The sequence below is a fragment of the Bubalus bubalis genome, chromosome 24 (assembly GCF_019923935.1).
Source record: "Bubalus bubalis isolate 160015118507 breed Murrah chromosome 24, NDDB_SH_1, whole genome shotgun sequence".
Taxonomy (NCBI): domain Eukaryota; kingdom Metazoa; phylum Chordata; class Mammalia; order Artiodactyla; family Bovidae; genus Bubalus; species Bubalus bubalis.
In genome coordinates, this window is record NC_059180.1 from 329,102 (window position 1) to 350,466 (window position 21,365).

At 58.8% G+C, this 21,365-nt stretch overlaps 1 protein-coding gene and 1 non-coding gene across 2 annotated transcripts in view; one reads left to right on the plus strand and one right to left on the minus strand.

The window, feature by feature from the left end:
- Positions 1 to 21,365, minus strand: part of PRKAR1B (protein kinase cAMP-dependent type I regulatory subunit beta) — a 72,390-nt gene that overhangs the window by 29,108 nt on the left and 21,917 nt on the right. Inside the window, exons 5-6 of the mRNA XM_006078700.4 lie at positions 1,871 to 1,932; positions 1,157 to 1,203 (exon numbers count right to left, since the gene is read on the minus strand). Of these exons, the coding sequence (XP_006078762.1) occupies positions 1,157 to 1,203; positions 1,871 to 1,932 (109 nt within the window). The remainder of the gene's footprint in view (positions 1 to 1,156; positions 1,204 to 1,870; positions 1,933 to 21,365) is intronic.
- On the plus strand, positions 9,397 to 9,468 carry TRNAW-CCA. Its single transcript has one exon. It is a non-coding gene; the product is annotated as a tRNA-Trp (tRNA).

The following is a 21,365-nucleotide window of genomic DNA, read 5'->3' on the forward strand; positions in this document are numbered from 1 at the left end:
GGGTGGCAGCTGGGGTCGGCCAGCCTGCGGCCTCCCCCACCGCCTCCCCTGGGGCCCTCCCTCCGGTTCCCACCTCAGTTTCCTCTGTCGGGGGAGACAGGATGGCCCCTGCCTGAGGACTGCTCCAGGCCTGAGCCCGGGACGAGAGAAACCCCGAGCCCGTGCGGCTCGCCCAGAGGTCCCCACACTGTCACCTCCTGTGGCTCCAGAAGATGAGGGCCACAGCCACGTGGACACAGGCTTGCTGCTGGGGACATGGGGAGAAAGTGCCCCCCCACCTGGGATGCCCGGCTGGCCGCTGCCCTGAGGATGGGCAGGTGGTGGGAGCCAGGGGGCTCCGTCTCGTGGAGGCTCGGACGGGGGTGTGGGGGCCGCTACCCCAGCACTGGCGCCCGGGGCCCGAGTCCAACACAGGGTCCTTGAGGACACGTCCTGACTCTGCGGGACCCCGGGACAGACTCACCCTGTGTTTGGGGCCAGGGGGCTCCAGTACATGTGGAGCCAGGCTTAAACAGACACCCCAAGATCAGGTGCGCAAGCTGGACTGCATCAGGGCCACAGGCAGAACCTCAGGGGAGGCGGACGGCTGGCAGCCCACGTGGGGGACACGCTCATCGAGCCGACGGGGAGGCGGGAGGGGGCGCGGGAGGGCAGACGGCAGCACAGGCTGAGCCGCACGCTCGGAGGAGCCTGTGTGGGGGGCCCGGGGGAGGTCGAGGCTCAGCCTGTGGTCAGGTGATGGAGGAGGTGGTTCTCCACACAGGGCCTGGGCCCCCCCGCCGGAGACTGGGCAGTAAAGAGAGGACGCGAACAGAATCTGAGGGCACAGCATCCTGGGACGGACGCAGCCTGGTTCCACCACAAAGCCAGAGCCACGGGGCTCCTGGCCGTCCGAAGCACGTGAGGCGCACCAGCCTGCCGGGTCGGGCCCCCAGGGCCACGGTCAGCTCAGCGGGAACTGACGGCAGGGGCCGTGGCCGGGCTGACACCGGCCGCCCTCACCCCACTCTCGCTTGGATGTGCCTGCAGTACCTTTTACGTGAACTCTGTGGCTTCTGGGCTGAAAAACCGGAAACACACCGCCCAGAACGGCCTTCTAGGCCTGAGTGTGGGCACAGACAGGCGCTGCCGTCCAGAGAACATCAGGGATACTCACGTCCACCTCTCCCTGGTCGATCACGTAGAAGTTGTCCCCTTCGTCCCCTGCGAGGGAAGAAAAACAGACGTGTGATGCGAGGAGGCGGGCTGTCGTCTTTCTGGTAACGAACCATCTTACGATGCTGCTTCCTAGACCTCTGCCAAGCAAGGCCGAGTCTCACCCATCTTTAAAAACACCTAAGTGGAAGCTGTGTGTACGAAGGTGGTGGACACAGTGACCTACTTCACACTCGTCGGGAAACGGGTACCACAGTCAGGCTTGCAGAGCGCCCTCTCCTCACACCACTGCCACCTGAAGTCCACGGCTGTCGAGCTGCCAGGACTCAGCACAGCTCTTCAATTTTTTTAACGATGAGAAGGTTATCCCGTGGCTCAGCGGTAAAAAGAATCCGCCTGCCAATGCAGGAGAGACGCGAGCTCGATCCCTGGGTCAGGAAGATCCCCTGGAGGAGGAGATGCCAGCCCACTCCAGTATTTGCCTGGATAATGCCATGGACGGAGGAGCCTGGCGGGCTGCAGCCCGTGGGGTTGTAAAGAATCAGACATGACTGAGCGCCGAGGCTGTCAGACCACATTCACACACACTGACTTGTGAAGTGGACTGTTACGCAGGCTCATAGTGACCTGTCTCAAGGACAGACAGTAAGAGTGTCGTGATAAATATATCCGTAACTAAATAACCAGCCCTTTGCAGGGGCTCCTGGCGGCGTACCTTGCTGTATGACGGTCTCCCCGGCGATGTGTGTGACAGGGAACATGGCGTCGAATATGTCGCTGCAAAAGAAAGCACGACGTGTGGGGGCCGTGGGGGCGCTGGGGGCCACCCTGCCCTCCACATGGCTCCTGCTCCCTGGCTCGGAGCAGATGAAGACCCCAGGGACCCGCTGGCCCTGGGCTCAAGACCCCCTGCCCTGCACAGCCTGAGGATTCATGAAGATGGGAATCATTCGGGACAGACTCCACTCACAGAAGACAAAGCAGATGGGGACGTTCCCACGAGGACACAGCAACCAGTCCTGACTCCTTTTCTACCTTTTTCCAGGGAAACCCTTTCCATCTAAGGGAGTTGAGATGCTTGACACAGAAACGGGAAGAAAGCAGACTCTCTTGACTGCTCGCTCAACGGGCACAGAGGCTTGAGGCTGGCACAGGGTGTGCCCAGCAGGCAGCCTGGCTGTTTTGTCTCCCAAGTCTGCTGTGAGACGGACCCTCAAGCAGGATGAGGGTGCAGGGAGCCGGGGACGCCCTGCCGGCCGGGGGAGCACCCACGTCTGCCGAGGAGCCTTTATCTGCTCTGGACAGCAACCAGGTGCAAAGGCCAGGGTCCGGACACCGGAATCCAACCACCAACCACCATCCCTGGGGAGGCCACCCACTCCCGGGCACACGTCTCCCCAGAAGAGAAGTGAGACGCTGGGCCCCTTGGGCAGGGGGTTCTCAGGGGTCTTGGAAACGGGTCAGTGGAGGAGCCCCCAGGAAACAAACACAGGGCCAGAGGCCCAAACGGCCTGCGCCCGCCCGCTCCCCGGGCCCAGGAAACATAAACACGTTTGAAAGCCGTTGCTTCGTCTATTTAAACGCTTCTTTGTCTCCCTGGAGGAGGGGGTGGAGGGAGCGGGTGAGGGAGGGTGGGGTGCGGGAGCCCGGAGACCGACCCGCACGGAGTCTCGCTCCTGCCTCCAGACACACCTCAGCCCACGAGCCCCGCCTCCCCGGCTCTGTCGGTGGGGATGCAAACTGGTGCAGCCACTATGAGAACGGTAGGGAGGTTCCCGAAAAAGAATAAAAATAGAGCTGCCATATGATCCTGCAATCTTACTCCTGAGAGCGGGACTGGAGAAAATTCTTATTCAAAAAGACACGTGCAGCCCAACATTCACAGAAGCAGTGTTTACAACAGCCAGGACGTGGAGGCAACCTCGGTGCCCATCAGCAGAGGGACGGGTGAGCAAGGCCTGGCGCATCTACACGATGGAGTATTGTTGTTGTTTTTGTTGTTCAGTTGCTCAGTCGTGTCCGACTCTTGGCGACCGCATGGACTGCGGCACGCCAGGCCTCCCTGTCCTTCACCACCTCCCAGAGCTCAGACTCACGTCCACTGAGTCAGTGATGCCATCCAACCCTCTCATCCTCTGTTGTCCCCTTCTCCTCCTGCCTTCAATCTTTCCCAGCATCAGGGTCTTTTCTACCCTGGAATATTACACAGCCATAAAAAAGAAGGAAAGCCTGCCATTTGCAGCAACATGGATGGATTTGGAGAGCTTTAGGCTAAGTCAGGTTAAAAAAAATACCATATAATCTTACTTATATATGGAACCTAGAAAATACAACACGCTAGTGAATATATCGAGAAAGCAGCACACTCAGAGATACAGAGGGTAGTGGCTGCCCGTGGGAGGAGGGGGCAGTGCTGGGGAGAGAAGAAAGGGGCGCAGACGACTCTGTAAGAATGAGTCAGCCACAGGGATGCACAGCGCAGGGAGAGCAGCCAGTGTTCGCAGTAACTACAAATGGAAGGTCACCTTTAAAAATTATGAGTCACTATGCTGTACACCTGGAACACATATTATAAATCAACTAGAACTCAATTAAATAAACAGCACTGATGAATCCCAACTCGATACATTTCTGGAAAAAAAAAAAAGAATCATGCAAACAGAGCCGTTCCATCTTGGGCTTGTTATTCTCAGCCCAAAAGTAGTTTAAATGTTCGTCACAGCTAATTCCAACAGCACAGACATTTTGGCTTTTGTTTATTTTAAATCTAAACCCCACTGCCCAATCGCCATTTTAAAATAAGGCTAATTCTTGACTTGCAAGTAAATGTTTAGAGCACATCCTGCTGGTAAGTTACTTGTTTTGACCTTGGAAACCAGACGTCCGAAGCCACTATGGTCAAGCCAGTGGCCAAGGCCACCGAGCAAGGTGCCTGGGAAAACAATCCTGAGACGAGGCAGGAAGAAGCTGTCTGGGGCGGGGGTGGGCCTCAGCCCTGAGAGGCCCCCGGCCTGGAGGGTGGGCACCGGGTATGCCTAGTCCCAGCTCCCAGAACATCCACCCCCGGGAGGGCCGCACCATGCTGACACCTCCCGGGCCATGAAGGGTTCCCTGCCACCTGCTGTCCCCATCCTGGCAGAAGCCAGACCCTGGCCCTGCAGCCCTGGGGTGAAAGCACTCTGCCATGGAAACCAGGCCTTTCTGGAGGGCCACCTCTGCAGACGAGACACGTTCTCTCTGATGGTCGGAGAGCCCCCACTCCTGGGGTGAAATATCAGCCAAGTCCTTCCAGCCTCTGTGATCTGACTTCAAACCTGCTCTCAGGACAGCTAGCCTCCCAGATTCGACCACGTGGAGCTGGGGGCTTGGCGTGGCCCCAAACCCCAGGGCCCAGCAGAGGGGCTCTGTGGTGGCCCGGACCAGCCTGGGCGGTGCCGTGGCTCCCACTGCCTCCGACGGGCACGCAAGCACCGCTGGGAGCCACGGGCGTCTTAAAGCCCAGATGCAGATTAACGGCCCTGAGTTCACAGCAGTGGGGATCGCTCTTGTTGAAGAGTCCTCCCCCTTCTCCCTTCTTCCCTGAGCTCTGGGGCTTGTACTGAGATTTGAGAGGTTTCCTTTTGGTTGTAGGCTTCCCTGATGGCTCAGTTGGTAAAGAAACTGCCTGCAATGCAGGAGAAGTGGTTTCGATCCCTGGGTCAGGAAGATCTCCTGGAGAAGGAAATGGCAGCCCACCCCAGTATTCTTGCCTGGAGAATGCGATGGACAGAGGAGGCTGGCGGGCTACAGTCTGTGGGGTGGTGAGAGTCAGACACGACTGAGTGACTAGACCACCACCACCACCTTTCCTTTGCACGTTTTCTCTTACAACAAGGAACCCGGAGGTGTGTGTGCGCCTCAAACCCCAGGCGGCATCATGCCACGGAGCCCATCCTGTTTCTTCTGTGTTTTTCAGGAGCACATCTGGCTGCTTCTCGCTGTACCCTCACGTGGGCAGGGAGAGAGGCTCTCTGATGTCTTCTTTAAAGAACATATATACTTATTTACTTGCTGTGCCGGGTCTTACTTGGATCTTTAGTTGCGAGATGTGGTGTCTAGTTTCCTGACAAGGGACTGAACCCGAGCCCCTGCACTGAGAGGGCGGAGTCTCAGCCTCTGGGCCACAGGGGAGCCCCTCGTGTCTTCTTATCCCATCGTTGGAGTCCCACCTCACCTAAACCCCACCGCCCCCCAAATGCCTCCAGGGAGGCATTACTTCAGCAGGTGAATCCGGGGCACACGGTTGGGTCCAGAGCATCCCCTGCCAGATATTTCCATGAACACATTCAGGCCTTCTGTTCATAGGAAGGGGGTCCAGCTTGTTTTCCCTGAGGGTCAGCCGATGTTCCCAACAACATGCACTGATCACTCCATCCGGGGTTTACGGCCTGATGGGCGTGCCCCTCCAAACTCATTTGAAATTCACACAATGAGTGGGGCAGCTTTCTCATTCTCTATTTTCTGGAGCCACTTGTAAAAGGATGGACGGTTTGCTGAAGTTTTAACAGAATTCATCCATAAAACCTCTGCGACCTGGGCCTCTTTGTGAAGGGAGGTCACCACTGAAATTTCTGAGTGCTCTATTGATTGTTCATGGGTCAATGGTGCCCCATTTTCAAAGTTAGCTCCCAATATCTAAAAATTGAGAGATCTATAAATACCATAATTTTTGTTTTTTCTTTGGATGGAAGAAAAAAGGAATATCTAGCAACATGGGGCCTTTGTTCTCATGAAGCAAGAACCAGGCCCCCTCCCCACCTGGCAGGAGCACAGGCTGTGTCTGCACGACCCGTCTCCGGGCCGGAGCCCAGCCTCTGTTTGCAGCCCCTGCCCTAGGGGCTCCCTGTGCAGAGCGGGTCACGGCTGTACGTGTGGCCTTCACCAGGCGGGGTCGTCCCTGTGACGAGTGCTCCCTCGATGGCAACCAAGGGGCCTGAAGGAACCCGGGGGCTGAGCATCCAAGGAGCTAGCCCGCAGGGCATCGGGCACAGCCCTGGGCACCGTAGAAGAGCACCCAAGATGGCAACAGCCCTGTCCGTCCGACCGGGAGCCACCACGGCAATTCCTGCTGGCTCCAAACCCTGAGCACACGGGGGCTCCTTCGCCCAGTCCCAGGAGGGACGCCAGCGGCGCGCTCCACCCCTGGAGCTCAGCCAGTCTCGTGATCCGGTTATGGCCTTCTTATTCCCTTTTATTGGCTGACATTTCTGATATACTGCCGAACTGCTGCTGCAGGTGGCCTGACAGGTAAACACCCCCACCCCCAACCCCTGCAAAGAAACCTGTGGAAGCAAACAGGTTGGACCAGTTCTCCGAGCAAGGCCAGAGGCCACCCAGACCGGAGGGAGACGCCCACTGCCAACGGAGCCGCGCCTGCCCCCTTCCAAGGTGGACTCGGCAGGTGGGGTGGTGAGAACCCCTGCACCCCGCCCTGGACCCCAACAATCTGCCCTTCCTCCAGCATTCTGTAAACGTGGGGAGGAAAATCCCGAACCCCAAAAATCTGCCCTTCCTCCAGCATTCTGTATACATGGGGAGGGGAGTCCCCTGAGCCCCAACAATCTGCCCTTCCTCCAGCATTCTGTAAACGTGGGGGGAGGAGTCCTCTGAACCCCAACAATCTGCCCTTCGTCCAGCATTCTGTAAACGTGGGGAGGGGAATCCCGAACCCCAACAATCTGCCCTTCCTCCAGCATTCTGTATACGTGGGGAGGGGGGAGTCCCCTGAACCCCAACAATCTGCCCTTCCTCCAGCATTCTGTAAACGTGGGGAGGGGAGTCCTCTGAACGCCAAAAATCTGCCCTTCGTCCATCATTCTGCAAACGTGGGGAGGAAAATCCCAAACCCCAAAAATCTGCCCTTCGTCCATCATTCTGCAAACGTGGGGAGGGGAATCCTTGTGACTTTGAGCAAAAGCGCTCTGACAGTGGCCACGGGACCACCTCCCGTCCTAAAGGGAAAACCTGCATCAGCAGTTCCAACATTTCTGTGTCTTTATTTCTTTAAACACTTTATTCTGAAAAATGTCCAACTTTCCAAAGCACGGGGGTGGGGGTGTCAGAGTCAGGATGTGTGTTTCTGCCCCCCGCTGCTGAGGTCACAAGAGCAGCGCAGAACAGGGCACAGACGCTCCTGCCACGGGCGTGCACAGGGCGCACGCGTGCGGGACGGGCGTGCACAGGGCGCACGCGTGCGGGACGGGCGCCAGCGCAACGCTAATTGAAAAAGGCCCCGTGGGTGCAGAAAGCCCGTTCGAGGTATGGCGTGTTTTTTTCCAACGTCGAAATGATGCCAGAAAGGGGAGGGGCACACCTGACCTGGAAGCCGCGGCTTCCCTGGGCTCATGTCAGCGTCGCTCACGCTCCAGGAGCCAGGCCCACAGGCAGAGCCCCGGGCACCGATACCGCCGGACGCCCTGCTTTCTGCCGCCTGTCGCAGCCCCGGGGATGGGGGGCTCTTGTCCACTGGAGCCAGCGCCCTGACAGGGTGCCTGGCTTGTGTTTAGGCTTTTCCACTGTTTGGGCTAAACTGACTGCAAGTTTCCAAATAATTCTCTCTAAGCAGCAATAACTCAGGCATAGCTGTTCACGGAGTGGATACAGGGCTCCTGCTCCCTGCCGGAGGGCCGAGAGCATGGTGTTTATAAAACCCCGGGAGCCTCCGCCTCCGGGGACCGGAGCCACCGTGTCTGTGGCTGCCTCCTCAGCCACGATGCTGGGCACTTCAGAGATGCACACGAACGCGTGACTCCATGGGGAGCACATTCACGGAGCCCCGGGACGACCAGGTGAGTCCCACTGCACCTGGGACACCTGCGCAAATTAATGCAGCGAACCACACCCAACCCTTCCTCAGACCACAGTGGAACTAAGCTAGAAATCAATAACAGAAAGGTAACTTCAAATCCCTAAGTCCTGGAGACGAAGCAACACACTTCTAAATAACACATGGTTAAAAGAAGGTTTCGGAGAAATTGAAAATGTATTTAAATGAAAATGAAAAGGCAACTTAACAAAATCTGTGGGAGGCAGCAAGAGCTGCGCTTGGAGGGGAACATGCAGCATTGAAAGTGCACGTCTGAAAAGGGGAAACACCTAAGGACACTATTAATAGAAGAAGCAGAGTGAGCCAAGCCCAGAGCAGGCAAAAGAGAGAATTAGAGCAGAGTTTAAAATAGGGAATTAACAGAGAAAATCAACGAAATCAAAGCCGGTTCTCTGGAAAGATTGATAAAGACCTATAAACCCCTCGCCATGGTAACCAAAAAAGGTGGGCAGGAGAAATTGAGACAGAGAGAATACACGGAAAGCCAACGTCACAAACCAGAGAGAAGGCGTCACTACAGACCCCGTGGACTGACAAGGATCATAAAGGGAGACTACAGACAACTGCGTGTCCACAGATCTGACAACTTATAGGAAAGAGATCAGTTCTTTGAAAGATACAACCTGCCAAAACACACCCAAAGAAACAGATAACATGACCTGTGAAAGAAACTGAATCAATAAACACTCAACTATCCAGACAGAAAGCAGCAGGCCCAGGCGGACTCACTAGTGAATTCCACCAAACCTTTAAGTTAGAAATTACACCAATTCTCTGCAACCTCTTCCAGACACAGAAGCAGAGGCAACACTTTCTAACTCATTCTGTGAGGCCAGAATTACCCTCATACCAAAACCAAAGATGCTACAAGAAAGGAAAATTACAGACCATTGTCTCATGAACATGGATGTAAAAATGCTCAGCAAAACACAGGCAAATCAAATGCAACCCTGTATTAAAAGATTTATACACCACAGATAAGTGGGCTTTATTCCAGGCATGTAAGGTGGGCTCAGTATTCAAAAATCAAAGATAATGCATCACATACCAGGAGTAAAGAAGAAAAATCATATCAAGAAATGCATAAGGAGCATTTGACAAAACTGAATATCCATTTATGATTCAAAAAAAAAAAAAAACTCTCAGAAAAATAAGAATATGGAGATCTCCCTCAACTTAACAAAGAGCTCCAGAGACCCTACAGTTCACACCAACCTGGTGGTGAAAACCGGGATGCTTTCCCTCTAGGTGGGGACTCAGGCCAAATATATTTCCCTCACTACTCTTCATTAACATCATATTGGAAAATCCCTAGCTAATGCAATAAGATAATAGGATAAGAAGAGGAAATAAAAGGTATAGAGACTGGAGGGAATTCCCTGGTAGTCCAGTGGTTAGGACTCTGGCTTCCACTGCCAGGGGCCTGGGATCAATCCCTGGTCAGGGAACTAAAATTCTGCAAGCGGTGTCGTGCAGCGAAAAAAAAAAGCTACAGACTGGAAAGGAGGAATAAAACTGTTTGCAGAAAATATGACTATGTAAAAACATCTTGAAGAACCAACAACAAAACAAAACCTTTGGAATTAATGTCATTACAGCAAGGCTGTGGGATGCAAAGTCAATGTGCAAAAGTCAATCACTTTCCAGTATTTAAAATGGAAAAAAAAATTACTACACCATTTACGTTAGCACACCACAAGAATAAAACAGAGGTGTAACCCTAACAAAATGTGTACCAGATCTGCATGAGGAGCTACCACACCGACGAACAAAATTTAAACTAAACAAGCATCGTGCAGTCCCCTCCCCAGCCCGCACAACAGCTCTGGTCAGAGCCAGAGGGAGAAAGCCACCTCCCCTCTCGCCCCCAGCAAAGACTGCGTGGAAAGGCCCCTGCCTCCTGACCGACGGCCATCCTAGGGTTGTGGCCCCCTGGCCCCAGAGCCAGCGGCCAGAACCCCCGTGGCAGCCACGGTTCTGATGGAGGGAAGGTGCACGGAGGCCCCGTCAGGGCTGCGCCCACACTGCAGCTGAGCAGGGCTGCAAACACCACCACCGCCTCTGCACGGCTCAGAACCCAGGGCCGGGGAGCCCCACACGCGGCTCAGAACTCAGGGCCCGGGGAGCCCCACACGCGGCTCAGAACCCAGGGCCCGGGGAGCCCCACACGCGGCTCAGAACCCAGGGCCCAGAGGAGCCCCGCATGCGGCTCAGAACCCAGGGCCCAGAGGAGCCCCGCATGCGGCTCAGAACCCAGGGCCCGGGGAGCCCCACACGCGGCTCAGAACCCAGGGCCCAGGGGAGCCCCGCACGCGGCTCAGAACCCAGGGCCCAGGGGAGCCCCGCACGCGGCTCAGAACCCAGGGCCCGGGGAGCCCCGCACGCGGCTCAGAACCCAGGGCCCGGGGAGCCCCGCACGCGGCTCAGAACCCAGGGCCCGGGGAGCCCCGCACGCGGCTCAGAACCCAGGGCCCGGGGAGCCCCGCACGCGGCTCAGAACCCAGGGCCCGGGGAGCCCCGCACGCGGCTCAGAACCCAGGGCCCGGGAGCCCCGCACGCGGCTCAGAACCCAGGGCCTGGGGAGCCCTGCACGCGGCTCAGAACCCAGGGCCCAGAGGAGCCCCACACCCCGCTCAGAACCCAGTTCCCCTGGGCCCAGGGGAACCCTGCATGCAGCTCCACCTCTACAAAGGCCCACTCTGCCACGTTGGGCGTCACGACGCTTGGGGTCTAGACCCTTCCTCGAGGATTTCTTTCCAGAAGAGCTGCAGCCAACGGTCGTCCAGCAGGGCCCAAGGCAGGCAGCGGCCCCCAGACCAGGGAGAGGCGCACACGGGAGGGCGCTGGGGCCCATCTGAGGCCCAGGCTGAGGTCACGCAGCCTCCCCACCATCTGGAGAGAGGCAGGCATGGCCACCCTGCAGGCTGAGAATCCTCAGCTACACAGTGGGGTGTCCTCGCCGAGCACTGCAGAGGTGCCCCAAGCTCTGCAGCCTTAGCTGCTTCTCCCCAGCATCCCTGCACCCACCACTAGGGACCCCCGGCTCCTCCTATCACCTCCATGGGGTCCCACCCCCCCGGGATGACTCCTGAGGGCCCAGCCGGCCTGCATGGACGCCGCGCCCTGGGAACCCCAGGTCGGCGTGGGCTCAGGACGCCATCACCAACAGTGCACCGAGACCCCACATGAACGCTGACAGCCACGGAGCCCCGTCCCCACTGAGACCCCGTGTGGACCCTGACAGCCAGGACCCCATCCCCAGTGAGACCCCGTGTGGACCCTGACAGCCACAAAGCCCCGTCCCCAGTGAGACCCCATGTGGACCCTGACAGCCACGAAGCCCCGTCCCCAGTGAGACCCCGTGTGGACCCTGACAGCCACGAAGCCCCGTCCCCAGTGAGACCCCGTGTGGACCCTGACAGCCACGAAGCCCCGTCCCCAGTGAGACCCCGTGTGGACCCTGACAGCCACGAAGCCCCGTCCCCAGTGAGAACCCGTGTGGACCCTGACAGCCACGAAGCCCCGTCCCCAGTGAGACCCCGTGTGGACCCTGACAGCCACGAAGCCCTGTCCCCAGTGAGACCCCACATGAACGCTGATACCCACGAAGCCCCGTCCCCAGTGAGACCCCGTGTGGACCCTGACAGCCACGAAGCCCCATCCCCAGTGAGACCCTGTGTGAACCCTGGCAACCATGAAGCCCCGTCCCTGTGACCCCCACCCCGTGCAGGCCACGTCCAAGGTCAGGCATGGAAGACAGGGTCCTGGCTCCCTCCTCCTTCCTCCTCACCTCCCAAGACAGGAAATGTTTCCCAGGATAAGTGGCATCTCGCTTATTAATACAGCAGGCCTGGGGATCAATCACGAGACCCAGGCGGCCCAGGCAACTGCAGCCTCCAGACCGTGGTGGCCCGCCAGCTCCAGGACACCCCCCAGGCCTCATGGGCGGGGGACACGTGTCCTTTCTACGGCTGCTGAACCAGTCAGGGGCGGCCTCAAAGGGCCAGACGCAGGCCTGCAGCAGGCACCGCGGACGCCCCTAGCCAGGCTGGCCAGGGGGCAGTGGGGCAGGAACAGTGAGGGTGAAGCTGGCAACCACAGGTGAGCAACCTGCAGGGCTGGAGGCTGGAGGGCAGAGAGGGCAGAGAACCCAGCCGGTCACGGCACCAATGGAACCCAAGACAGCACCACACCCAACAGCCACAGAAGCATGGGCCTGCCCTTCACTGGGGTGCCCTCCACACACGCCCCGGGGCCCAGCACAGAAAGGGCAGGGAGGCTCTGTCACCAACGGAGACGGTCCCAGGGACAACTGTAGAATGAGAGCCACTCATGGGGCAGAGCACGTGGGACCCCTGGCACAGGGTGCAGCCCCAGAGCAGCTTCATTAGGCAGCAGCCCGCGCCTGCCGGAGGCCTGGCCAGCACGCACCCCGCCGCACACGACGCCATCACAAACCACTGAGTGAACAGGTGAGCACACAGGCGCACCTGGAGCCCCGCGTTTGCAAAGGTCCCCCTCCCCTCTCCTTCCGGGTGCCGCTCAAGACTCTGTCCCTGCGTGGGCAGCGTTAGCCCCACAGAGACATGGCAGCAGACGAGGCCCAGCCTTATGGCTGCCCCCCCATCCCACACCCAGCACCCCTGGAAAGGCTGTTTCCATGCCCCGGCTCAAGTCCATCACGGCCACCTGTGTCCACCCCCACCAACAGCCCCAGGCCCCCAGTGGCCCTGGGATCCAAGGGCCAGGTGCTCAAGGTGAAGCCACCTCGGTCCACACGAGGTCAGGCCCGGGACACGCCAGCCCCTTCCCTGCCAGAATCTCACTGTGTCCGCCCACACTTGCTTTTCTCCCACAAGGTAATAAGGCCCAGGGCACGGCTGAGTCACGCTGGCTCTCCCGTGAAAGTGCCGGGGCTGGGTTCGCCTGACTCGCCCAGCCCAGCAGCCACGCCTCGGCATACTCAGCAGCGCCATGAGGACCGGGGCCATCGGGGGGCCACGGCCACCCCGTCAGGCCTGGGAGCCACAGGCCTCAGCCCTGGGCGGATCTCAACCTGGACCCTGTGGGCCACCTGGGGTGCAGGACTGGGCTTGGCGCCACGTTCAGTCCCGCCTTGATGCCCACCCGCCTCAGGCCTGGCCAGCGGCTTTCTCCTCCATGAAAGGGGCCGAGTTGCAACCAAGGAGACAACGTGAGGAGATTTATGTACCCCCCTCCCCACCTACCAGCCCAGCTCTAGGATGGCCCAAGACCTAGAGCTTTCCAGACCATCTAAAAAGAGCCGCAGCATGAGCTCCAGGACACAGGTCAGACAGAAAGGTGTGTGTGTAATGAAGGGGGGAGGGCGTGAACCTGTGCACGTGGACCGACAGGCCCACTCGTCTGCTGCTCCAGCCACAGGCGAACCGGAGCGCAAAGAGCCCCCTCAGGCCATAGGAAGGAAGCTGAGTGTCCGGTGGGGACGCGAGGCACGTGAGGCTCCAGGACACACCATGCTGGTGGCGACGACCTTGAAACCATGAACTATGTTAATATTTCACATGGTTCTAAAAGCAAGCCTGAGATTTGAAAAATAATACTTACAAATCCAAGGGAAAAGAGAAAAAAGGAAGTGAAATGTGTGCCCAACTGACAGCATCAGCCCCCAAGCTGCAGACGCCTCGGGGCAGACGGAGCCAGCAGTGAACTTTCAGTGCTTCCGCCGACCTCACCGGCTGTCATTCCAAGGCCGGGGGTGTGCGTGTGCGTGCGCCCCTGTGGCGAAATGAAACAAAGAGTTCCTTCGCTGGTATCATGGACAGCTGAGATAGTCAGCATGTGGGAAAAGAGATAAAGACAAAGTTAATCTCATTACTTTAACAGGAAGGAAGGAAGGAAGCCACCCTGTAGCCCTGAATTGAAATTGGAAGAATCAATATGAACGCATGAAATACTTTATCTTAAAAACAGTCCTGGTTCTGTCTGCAGAAAAAGCCCAGCAACAAGGACAGAGCAAAGCAGTGACTCCCCCCAGAACGTGGTCTCTACACAGAACCTCCCACCAAGAGGAAGAAAACGTACAAGACGAGCCAGCCACCTCGCGAAGTACCAGAAAGCAAGGAAAATGAGAAAAACGACGCGGTCGCACCAGAGGACGCTGGAGCTTCACGAAGAGGGAGCGACGGCCACAGAGCGGCTGTTCGGGCGCCGCGGATAACATCTGCAGTGGACGAAACACCTGCGTGGACTCAAGCCGGGGGCCTGGGGAGGGACGGTGAGCAGGGTGGACGCGGCTCCAGGAGCCAGAAGTGACGAGGGTCCACAAGGGGCAGGGCTGAAGTGATGAGGGTCCGCAAGGGGGCTCAAGGCGTGCCGCTGACCCGGCCCGGGGTCTGGCCATCCACGCCCTGCCCTGTCACAGCCACAGACCTGCAGATGTGCTGGGTTCCACGCTCTGTATCCCCACGGTCCATGGCCAGAGATCGTGTGCTGGGTTCCATGGCCCATGGATCTTCCTAAGCTGTGCTGAAACCCGAATGTGCTCTTTCCTGAGTGGACAGATCTGCGCCTGGGCACTGTGGGGCCCGTCCTCCCTCGTGGGCTTTGTCCACAAGTCCCCGTGGCCTCTGGATGGCTGCAGGCAAGGAGGGAGCCCGAGGCAGGTGCCTCAGGGCAGGGACAGGATACCCCAGCCTCTCCCAGGCCCCAAGGCTCTCCTCTCCCCACCCCAAGTGCAGCCACACCAGAGTCACCCCACTCAAAGCCCCACCATTTCCACCCACGCCCTGGCCAGGCTCCAAGGCCATCAGCACAGAGCGTGCGGAGCGGCCAGCCTCTGGCCTCTGCCTCCCATTTCAAAGGCTTCCTCCTCCATGACGTTCTCACTCCCACCACAGAGGTCACAGTCCACAGAGGTCACAGTCCACGGAGGCCACAGTCCACAGAGACGACAGTCACAGAGGCACGGTCCACAGATCACAGAGGCCACTGTCCACAGACCACTGAGCCACAGTCCACAGAATGGACACTCACACAGGGCGTGGTCCACAGAAGGCATGGTCCACAGACCACTGAGGCCACAGCCCACGGAGGGGACAGCCCACTTAGGACGTGGTCCACAGAGGCCATGGCCCACGGAGGCTGCGGTCCACAGAGGCCACGGTCCACGGAGGCGCTGGGCCAGACGTATGTGGACAAACCAGGGGCCCCAATACCCTCAGAGAACAGGGACCCGAGAGGGGCCGCCACACTGAGGACCCGACCCCGCTGCCCCCTGACCCCTGACCCCGTGGGCTGCTCCCTGGGGCACTGGGACCCCCCGGGATGCTGTCCTACGAACAGCTTCAGAGAAACAGCCTCTCCCCCACCCCGTGATGGCTGCAGGGGCCCTGGGAGCAGGTGGACAGAGGGACGAGCATAAAGAGAGGACCCTCGGTCTTCTGGGGCACAATGAGGCAACATGGGAGGTGGATGGGCCTGGGAGCCAGGCAGAGGGTCCACCTCATGGCTCTCTGACCAGCCGAGGGCCTGGCCAGCCAACCGCTGGGCCTCATCCCATCACCTGCAAACGGGGCAACAGACAGACGCGAGGCGCCAGCACTGGACCCAGCAGGCGGCACAGCCCCGCCGGCCCTGAGCGCCACGTCCAGCCGCGGTGGCAGCACACTCACCGAGGCCCAGGCTCCTCCGGGGGGCTGGGGGCTGTGGCTGGCCCCCCACCCCACCTGCAGCAGGCTCTAAGCTGAGCCGACACCCGCCCTCGCCAACGCTGGAGCACAGTGACCCCAGGTGGCCGGCCCTGCCCACGGGGACGCCCTTGTGGTGGTCAGCACCTCCCCAGAGAGGGCATCTCAGAGGCCACCCAGGGTGCCAGTGGTGACGCCATGAAGACCCCCAGGACCCCACCCAGCCCCTAAGCCCTGGGGGCCACTAACTGGCCCTCCACTTCCATAACTCTGCCACCGTGAGAATGTCACTTAAACGGTGTCCCGCAGGATGGAAGCTCGAGGGCTGGCTTCACTCCTCAGCAAGCTCCCTGGAGGCTCACCCCGCCCGCCGTGTGTGCGAGCAGCTCGTCCCCTTTTTTGGCCGGCCGCTCTCCCACGGCACGGTGCCCAAGCTTATTTATCCACTCACCCGCTGAGGGATACCTGGGTTGTTTCCAGTTTCGGGCTTTTACAAAGAAAGCTGCTATGACAAGTTAATGTACAGGTTTTCACGTGAACATAATTTTCCATTTCTCTGGGATAAATGCCCAAGAGTGCAATTTCTGGTCACACGGCAGTTACATGGTCAGTTTTCTAAGAACCTACTCATGTTTTCCAGGCTGTTATGGCTGCCATTCCCAGCAGCAACGGACGAGGGCCCAGCTCCTCCGCGTCCGCACCTGCGGATTTCACTCTGACCTTCCCGATGGGCGTGGACCGACGGTCTCCTGGGGTCTGCTCTGCATTTCCCTGCTGCCCGAGGAGCTGGGCATCTCCCAGGGCTCGTTCTCTATCCCAGGGTCCTCTGGTCGAGCGTCTCTTCGACTCTCTGTCCAATTTCTAACTGGACTCCTTGGTTTTTGTGTTGTTGAATAGACAGAGATCTTTACATGTTCTAGATACCAGTCCTCATTTAGATGTGAATCGGCAGCTTGTCCTTCATCCCTCGTGCCTCATGCTGGCCCCTCCAGAGGAGAAGGTCACTGGAGATGGTGTATCCACTGACCCTGCATCGCGGGCAGCACCCGAGTGCATACAGGCCCCAAGCAGACACAGGATAAAAGCCTTGGGGCGGTTATCTCCAGAAAGCCCTGAGTTCCTTGGCGTGGCCCACTTTCATTTAAACTTCACTCCTACACCCAGATAAAGAGCCCCTTGTGTGCTTAGGCGCAAAGGAACTCTTCCCCTAACTAGTCCCAGAGGCACCAGCAGAGGTCGGAGAACACGGCTCACATAACAGAGACCATCTGGAGCTCTTGTCCTGCTCCTGGGGGGGCACACGCTGAGCTGTGACCGACAGGCTGTCCCCCGGGGGTCAGGGCTGGCAAGCCCCGGCCTGAAGCCCAGAGCCCTCTGTGCCCCTCTGCCGCAGGGGTGTCCAGGGGTAGGACCCCTGGCCCCTCCTGGCCAGCCCCGCCCTGCCACCCGCCTCCGCTGCCCACCGGAGCCCCGGGGCCTCCACAGCCAGTCCACGCCGCTGGGAACCCAGTCTTCTTCACGAGAGCATGGAAAAGGATGAACACTGCAGGATCTGTTTGCCAAGAGAAGTGAGAACTTGTCCACCGAGAACTGCAGGAGCCTGCCACGAAGGTGCAGATCCGGAGAAACGGAGACACACTCCTGTCCGTCACTGAGAAGCCTCGATGCCGACAAGATGCCAGTTCTGTGTCAAACCGATCTACAAATTCAACGCGGGCTTTCAAAATAGAAAGTTATCTAAAATTCATATGGAAACGCAAAGGCCCTAAAATAGCCCAGACGATTCTGCAAAGGAAGAATGAAGTGAGAGGATTTACATGACCTGATTTCCAAACTCACTGTGGAGCCATGCCCGTCAAGAATGTGGGGCTGGTGTGATGACATGGCACACGGATCGTGGGACAGAACCCAGAGCCCAGAAATGAACCCTCACCCTGATGGCCAGTTGATTATCAACAAGGCGCCAAGACACGTCCATGAGGAAGTAACAATGTCTTTGGCGAGTGGAGCTGGACACCCGGACATCCACATAACCAACCACCCAGCCTCAGACCCTGACCTCACGGCACACATGGTAACTCAGAGTGGGTCACAGACCTCAATGGGAGGGCTAAAAAGACAAAACTTTTAGAAGAAAACGTAAGTCTTTGTTAATGTGCTTTAGGCAAAGTTCTTAGATTGAAAACAACAGAAGCTCGATTCTTGAAAGAAAAGACAGATAAACTGGACTTTAAAAGACTCGTTGGGCTTCCCCGGTGGCTCAGGGGTAGACTCTGCCTGCCAACACAGGGGACACAGGCTCCAGTCCTGGTCCAGGAAGATCCCACAAACTTCGGAGCAACCAAGCCTGTGCTCTAGAGCCCGAGCAGCACCGGTGCTGAGCCCACAGGCCGCGACTACTGAAGCCCCTGCGCCCGACAGCTCGTGCTCTGCAAAGGGAGGAACCACCGCAGTGAGAAGCCCGAACGACAGAAGCAGAGAGAGCCCCGCTCTCCACAGCTAGAGGGGCAAGTGCAGCAGCCTGGCCCAGACATCCCGTTAGGAATCTACCCAAGAGGGTGGACACGTGTTTGCACACAGACGCGTACACATGTGTTCACAGGCCCGTGAGCCCCTGCCCAACTCCAGCAGCCCTGGGAGGCTGTCACCCAGCCCAATTGGCCTCGGGTCCGCACGGGGCCGACCAGGGGGGCATGCAGGGGATGGACCAGGGCACGGAGATGCTCAACAGGACTGAGACGACGGCTCTGGAGTCCAAGACAGCCCTGATCTGACAAGGAAGCTCTAAGTCCTGCTCCCGCCGCCAATCCAGGCTCCAATCCAGGCTCCGGACTCAACCCTGGGTAGGCACCAGGCCATCTGCGAGCAGACACATGTCTAGGGAAGGACAGAATGGGCCAGTGGAGCCCAGGTTCACACTGGACAGACAAGACTGGGGCCCGAGGCCTGGCTCAAGGGACCCTTCATCACCACGAGCCCAGCTCACGGGAATGTGAAAGGAATAGTTCCAGTGCTTCCGGACAGATGAGGGGAGAATATGAGCTTGCGGTGAAGGGCCGCCCCAGTCTCCTGACAGCTCCCCCCGGACACCCAGCAGGCCGGGTCAGTCAAGCTCATGAGGCCGGATCCCACCTGCCCACCAGCACCTGTGCCCTTGAGACCACACAAGCTTGGAGCCTGCAGCGCCCCCTGCTCCTCCCCACCGCTCTGCCACCCCGCTCCGCCATCCCCGCTCCGCCGCCCCCAGCTCCGCCCCCCCAGTCCATCAGCCCAGCTGGACCACACCGACGTGCCCACTGTGCCCTCCAGCAGCCGTCCACCGTCCTCCCCTGCGGCCTACCTGACCAGCCACCCCGGCGGCCCCGACCTGGTCCCCTAACGATAAGGTCCTTCAATGCAGCTGCACACACTGTCCTTAAACATAGGAAACACTTCAAATGTCTCCACAGGGAAGAATTTCTGGCCTACTGTAACAGCTGAAACTGCTGTGTCATTCTTTTAAGCACAGACCGTGAAATAAAAATCCATAGCTTCAAGTGTGCCGTCTTGTCTGGGCAAAGGGACGCCCACTCCACTGTGAGAGCTGATTTCTAGGCGCGTCTGGGACGAGACCAGTGTTTGAATCCAGAAAGCATGAGGATGGCCCTCCCCAGGGAGGGCAGCGCTGCCCCTCGTGGGCCCAGCAGGGGAGAAATGCAGATGATGGGAGACCCGCGCTCTGCTTGAGCTGGCCGTCCACCTTCCGGCTCTCGGACCCCTGCCTCCTGGCTCTCAAGCCTTGGACCAGCTCCCTGCACTCCACGGGTGGACAACGGCACACAGAGCTCCCCAGCCTTCACAACCCCAAGAGCCCCCAGCATTAAGCGTCCTCAGACGCGTCTATGTCTTCCTGGTTCCGTGTCTCTGGGGGAGCCTGGTGTACCACGCGGACTGCACACCCGCCAGCTCTTTAAATAGGAAATAGATATAAAAAGGCCTCTTGGCTGGGAGTGCTGCACTGTTCCTCTCCCCTTGAATGGACATTTCTACTCTTTTCCCTAGAACTTACCTTAGTGTAAAAACATCTACATTTAAAGATATTTCATCGACCTCCCTGACATGCTGTCCTGAGAGAAACACGTGACTCGAAGACTTTAAGTATTAAAATCCTCCTTCAAGATTGAGGGTTTTTTTTAATTATTGGCATGGAGCTGATTAAAAATAAATACATTAGATTATGATAAATATTACATTGAAAAGATAGAACTGCTTCTGAAATGCAGCATTTAAAATATTGGGATGATGCTGGTTCACAGCGCCTCATTACAAGCAACCTGCTTGTCCCGATGTTCGGCAGCCCAAGGCCCCGGGGCACACTGCAGTCAGGGGAAACCTGGGATGGGAGCTGGGCGTCCCCCGCCCCCGAATGACAGAGGCTGATCTTAAGGAGGACAGGGAGAGACTGGCCCCCCGGCAGGCCAGTCCCAGAGCTCGGAGCCAGAGACCAACACCGTGTCTGAGCAGCCCCAGAAGGCTCGCACAGGGGCCAGCGGGCCAGGACCACGGCCCTGACTGTCCCTCTGACCCGTGCACTTTCCAGGTTTGGGTTACGCAGCCCCTCCTCCAAGAGCCCCGCACCAGCCGCTAGGCCCCGCAGAGACCGCTCCCACCCCACTCAGGCGCATCTCCCGAGCACCCTTCTCCCCTGCCGCCTGCTCACCACCCTAGGACAGCGCTGGACACCTGCTGGACGGACGGGCGCGTGGGAGTGAGCTCCTGCCTCGGGACCAACGCTTTCCTGCCTTCAAGGGCAGGCAGAACATTCCTGAAGCTCCAGAGGTTACGTCGCTGGCTGGCAAACAGCAAGGCCAGGAGAAATCCAAGGTCACCGGGCCCAGCCGCGCTCCCCACCCCTGCTGCCGGAGGTCTTAGCTGCCTCCGGTTGGCAGAGCAGCCCTGAGCATCACCACGTGTCTGGGCCAGGAGCTCAGGGGCCGGGGCTCACAGCCCACACAGGCCCTGCTGCCTCCCTGGGCTCCTCCCCCAAGCGGCCCCCCTGGACTTGCGTGTGGCCACATTGGGGGTCCCCAGTGGGGAGCGGGGAACAGCCCTGTGGGCCAGCTGGCCTGGCCAAGTGAGGACCATGTGCCGGCTGCTTCACCCTGAGCCCTGGGCCTCCCCACCTATAAAATGGACAGAAATCAACACGCACAGGGTCACCGTGAGACCTGGATGGAATCAGGGTGTCAGGTACCAGAGGGTGGCGTGAATGAAGGTCTGGCGCACACAGGGTCAACACCAGCCGCATCCCCCTCGCAGGGACCCAAGACACCGAACCCTTTGCAGAGCCCTTGGCTCTGTGGGCCCCTCAGGGGTCCCACAAACACCCCCATAGAACACCCCTCCAGAGCGCTTGCAGGAGGCACCCCCGCCACACTAAGGTCCCGGCATGGGGCTCGCAGCGCCACCCCCCCACCACCTCGAGAGGCTGAGCTGGGGGCCCAGCCGAAAACCTGAGGGGCTCCCAGGGTCGCCCCTAGGCCTGCTCTGTGGCCATCGTGTGCAGCCCTGGCTCTGACGTGGGTCCCGCCCACGGGCCCAGCCGTGTGCCGTCTGCGCTCGACCAGCCGCCTTCAGGGTGGGGCCCCTTCACGGCACTCGAGGGAGAGGCTGGGAACAGCCGGGAGCCCCCATCCCCC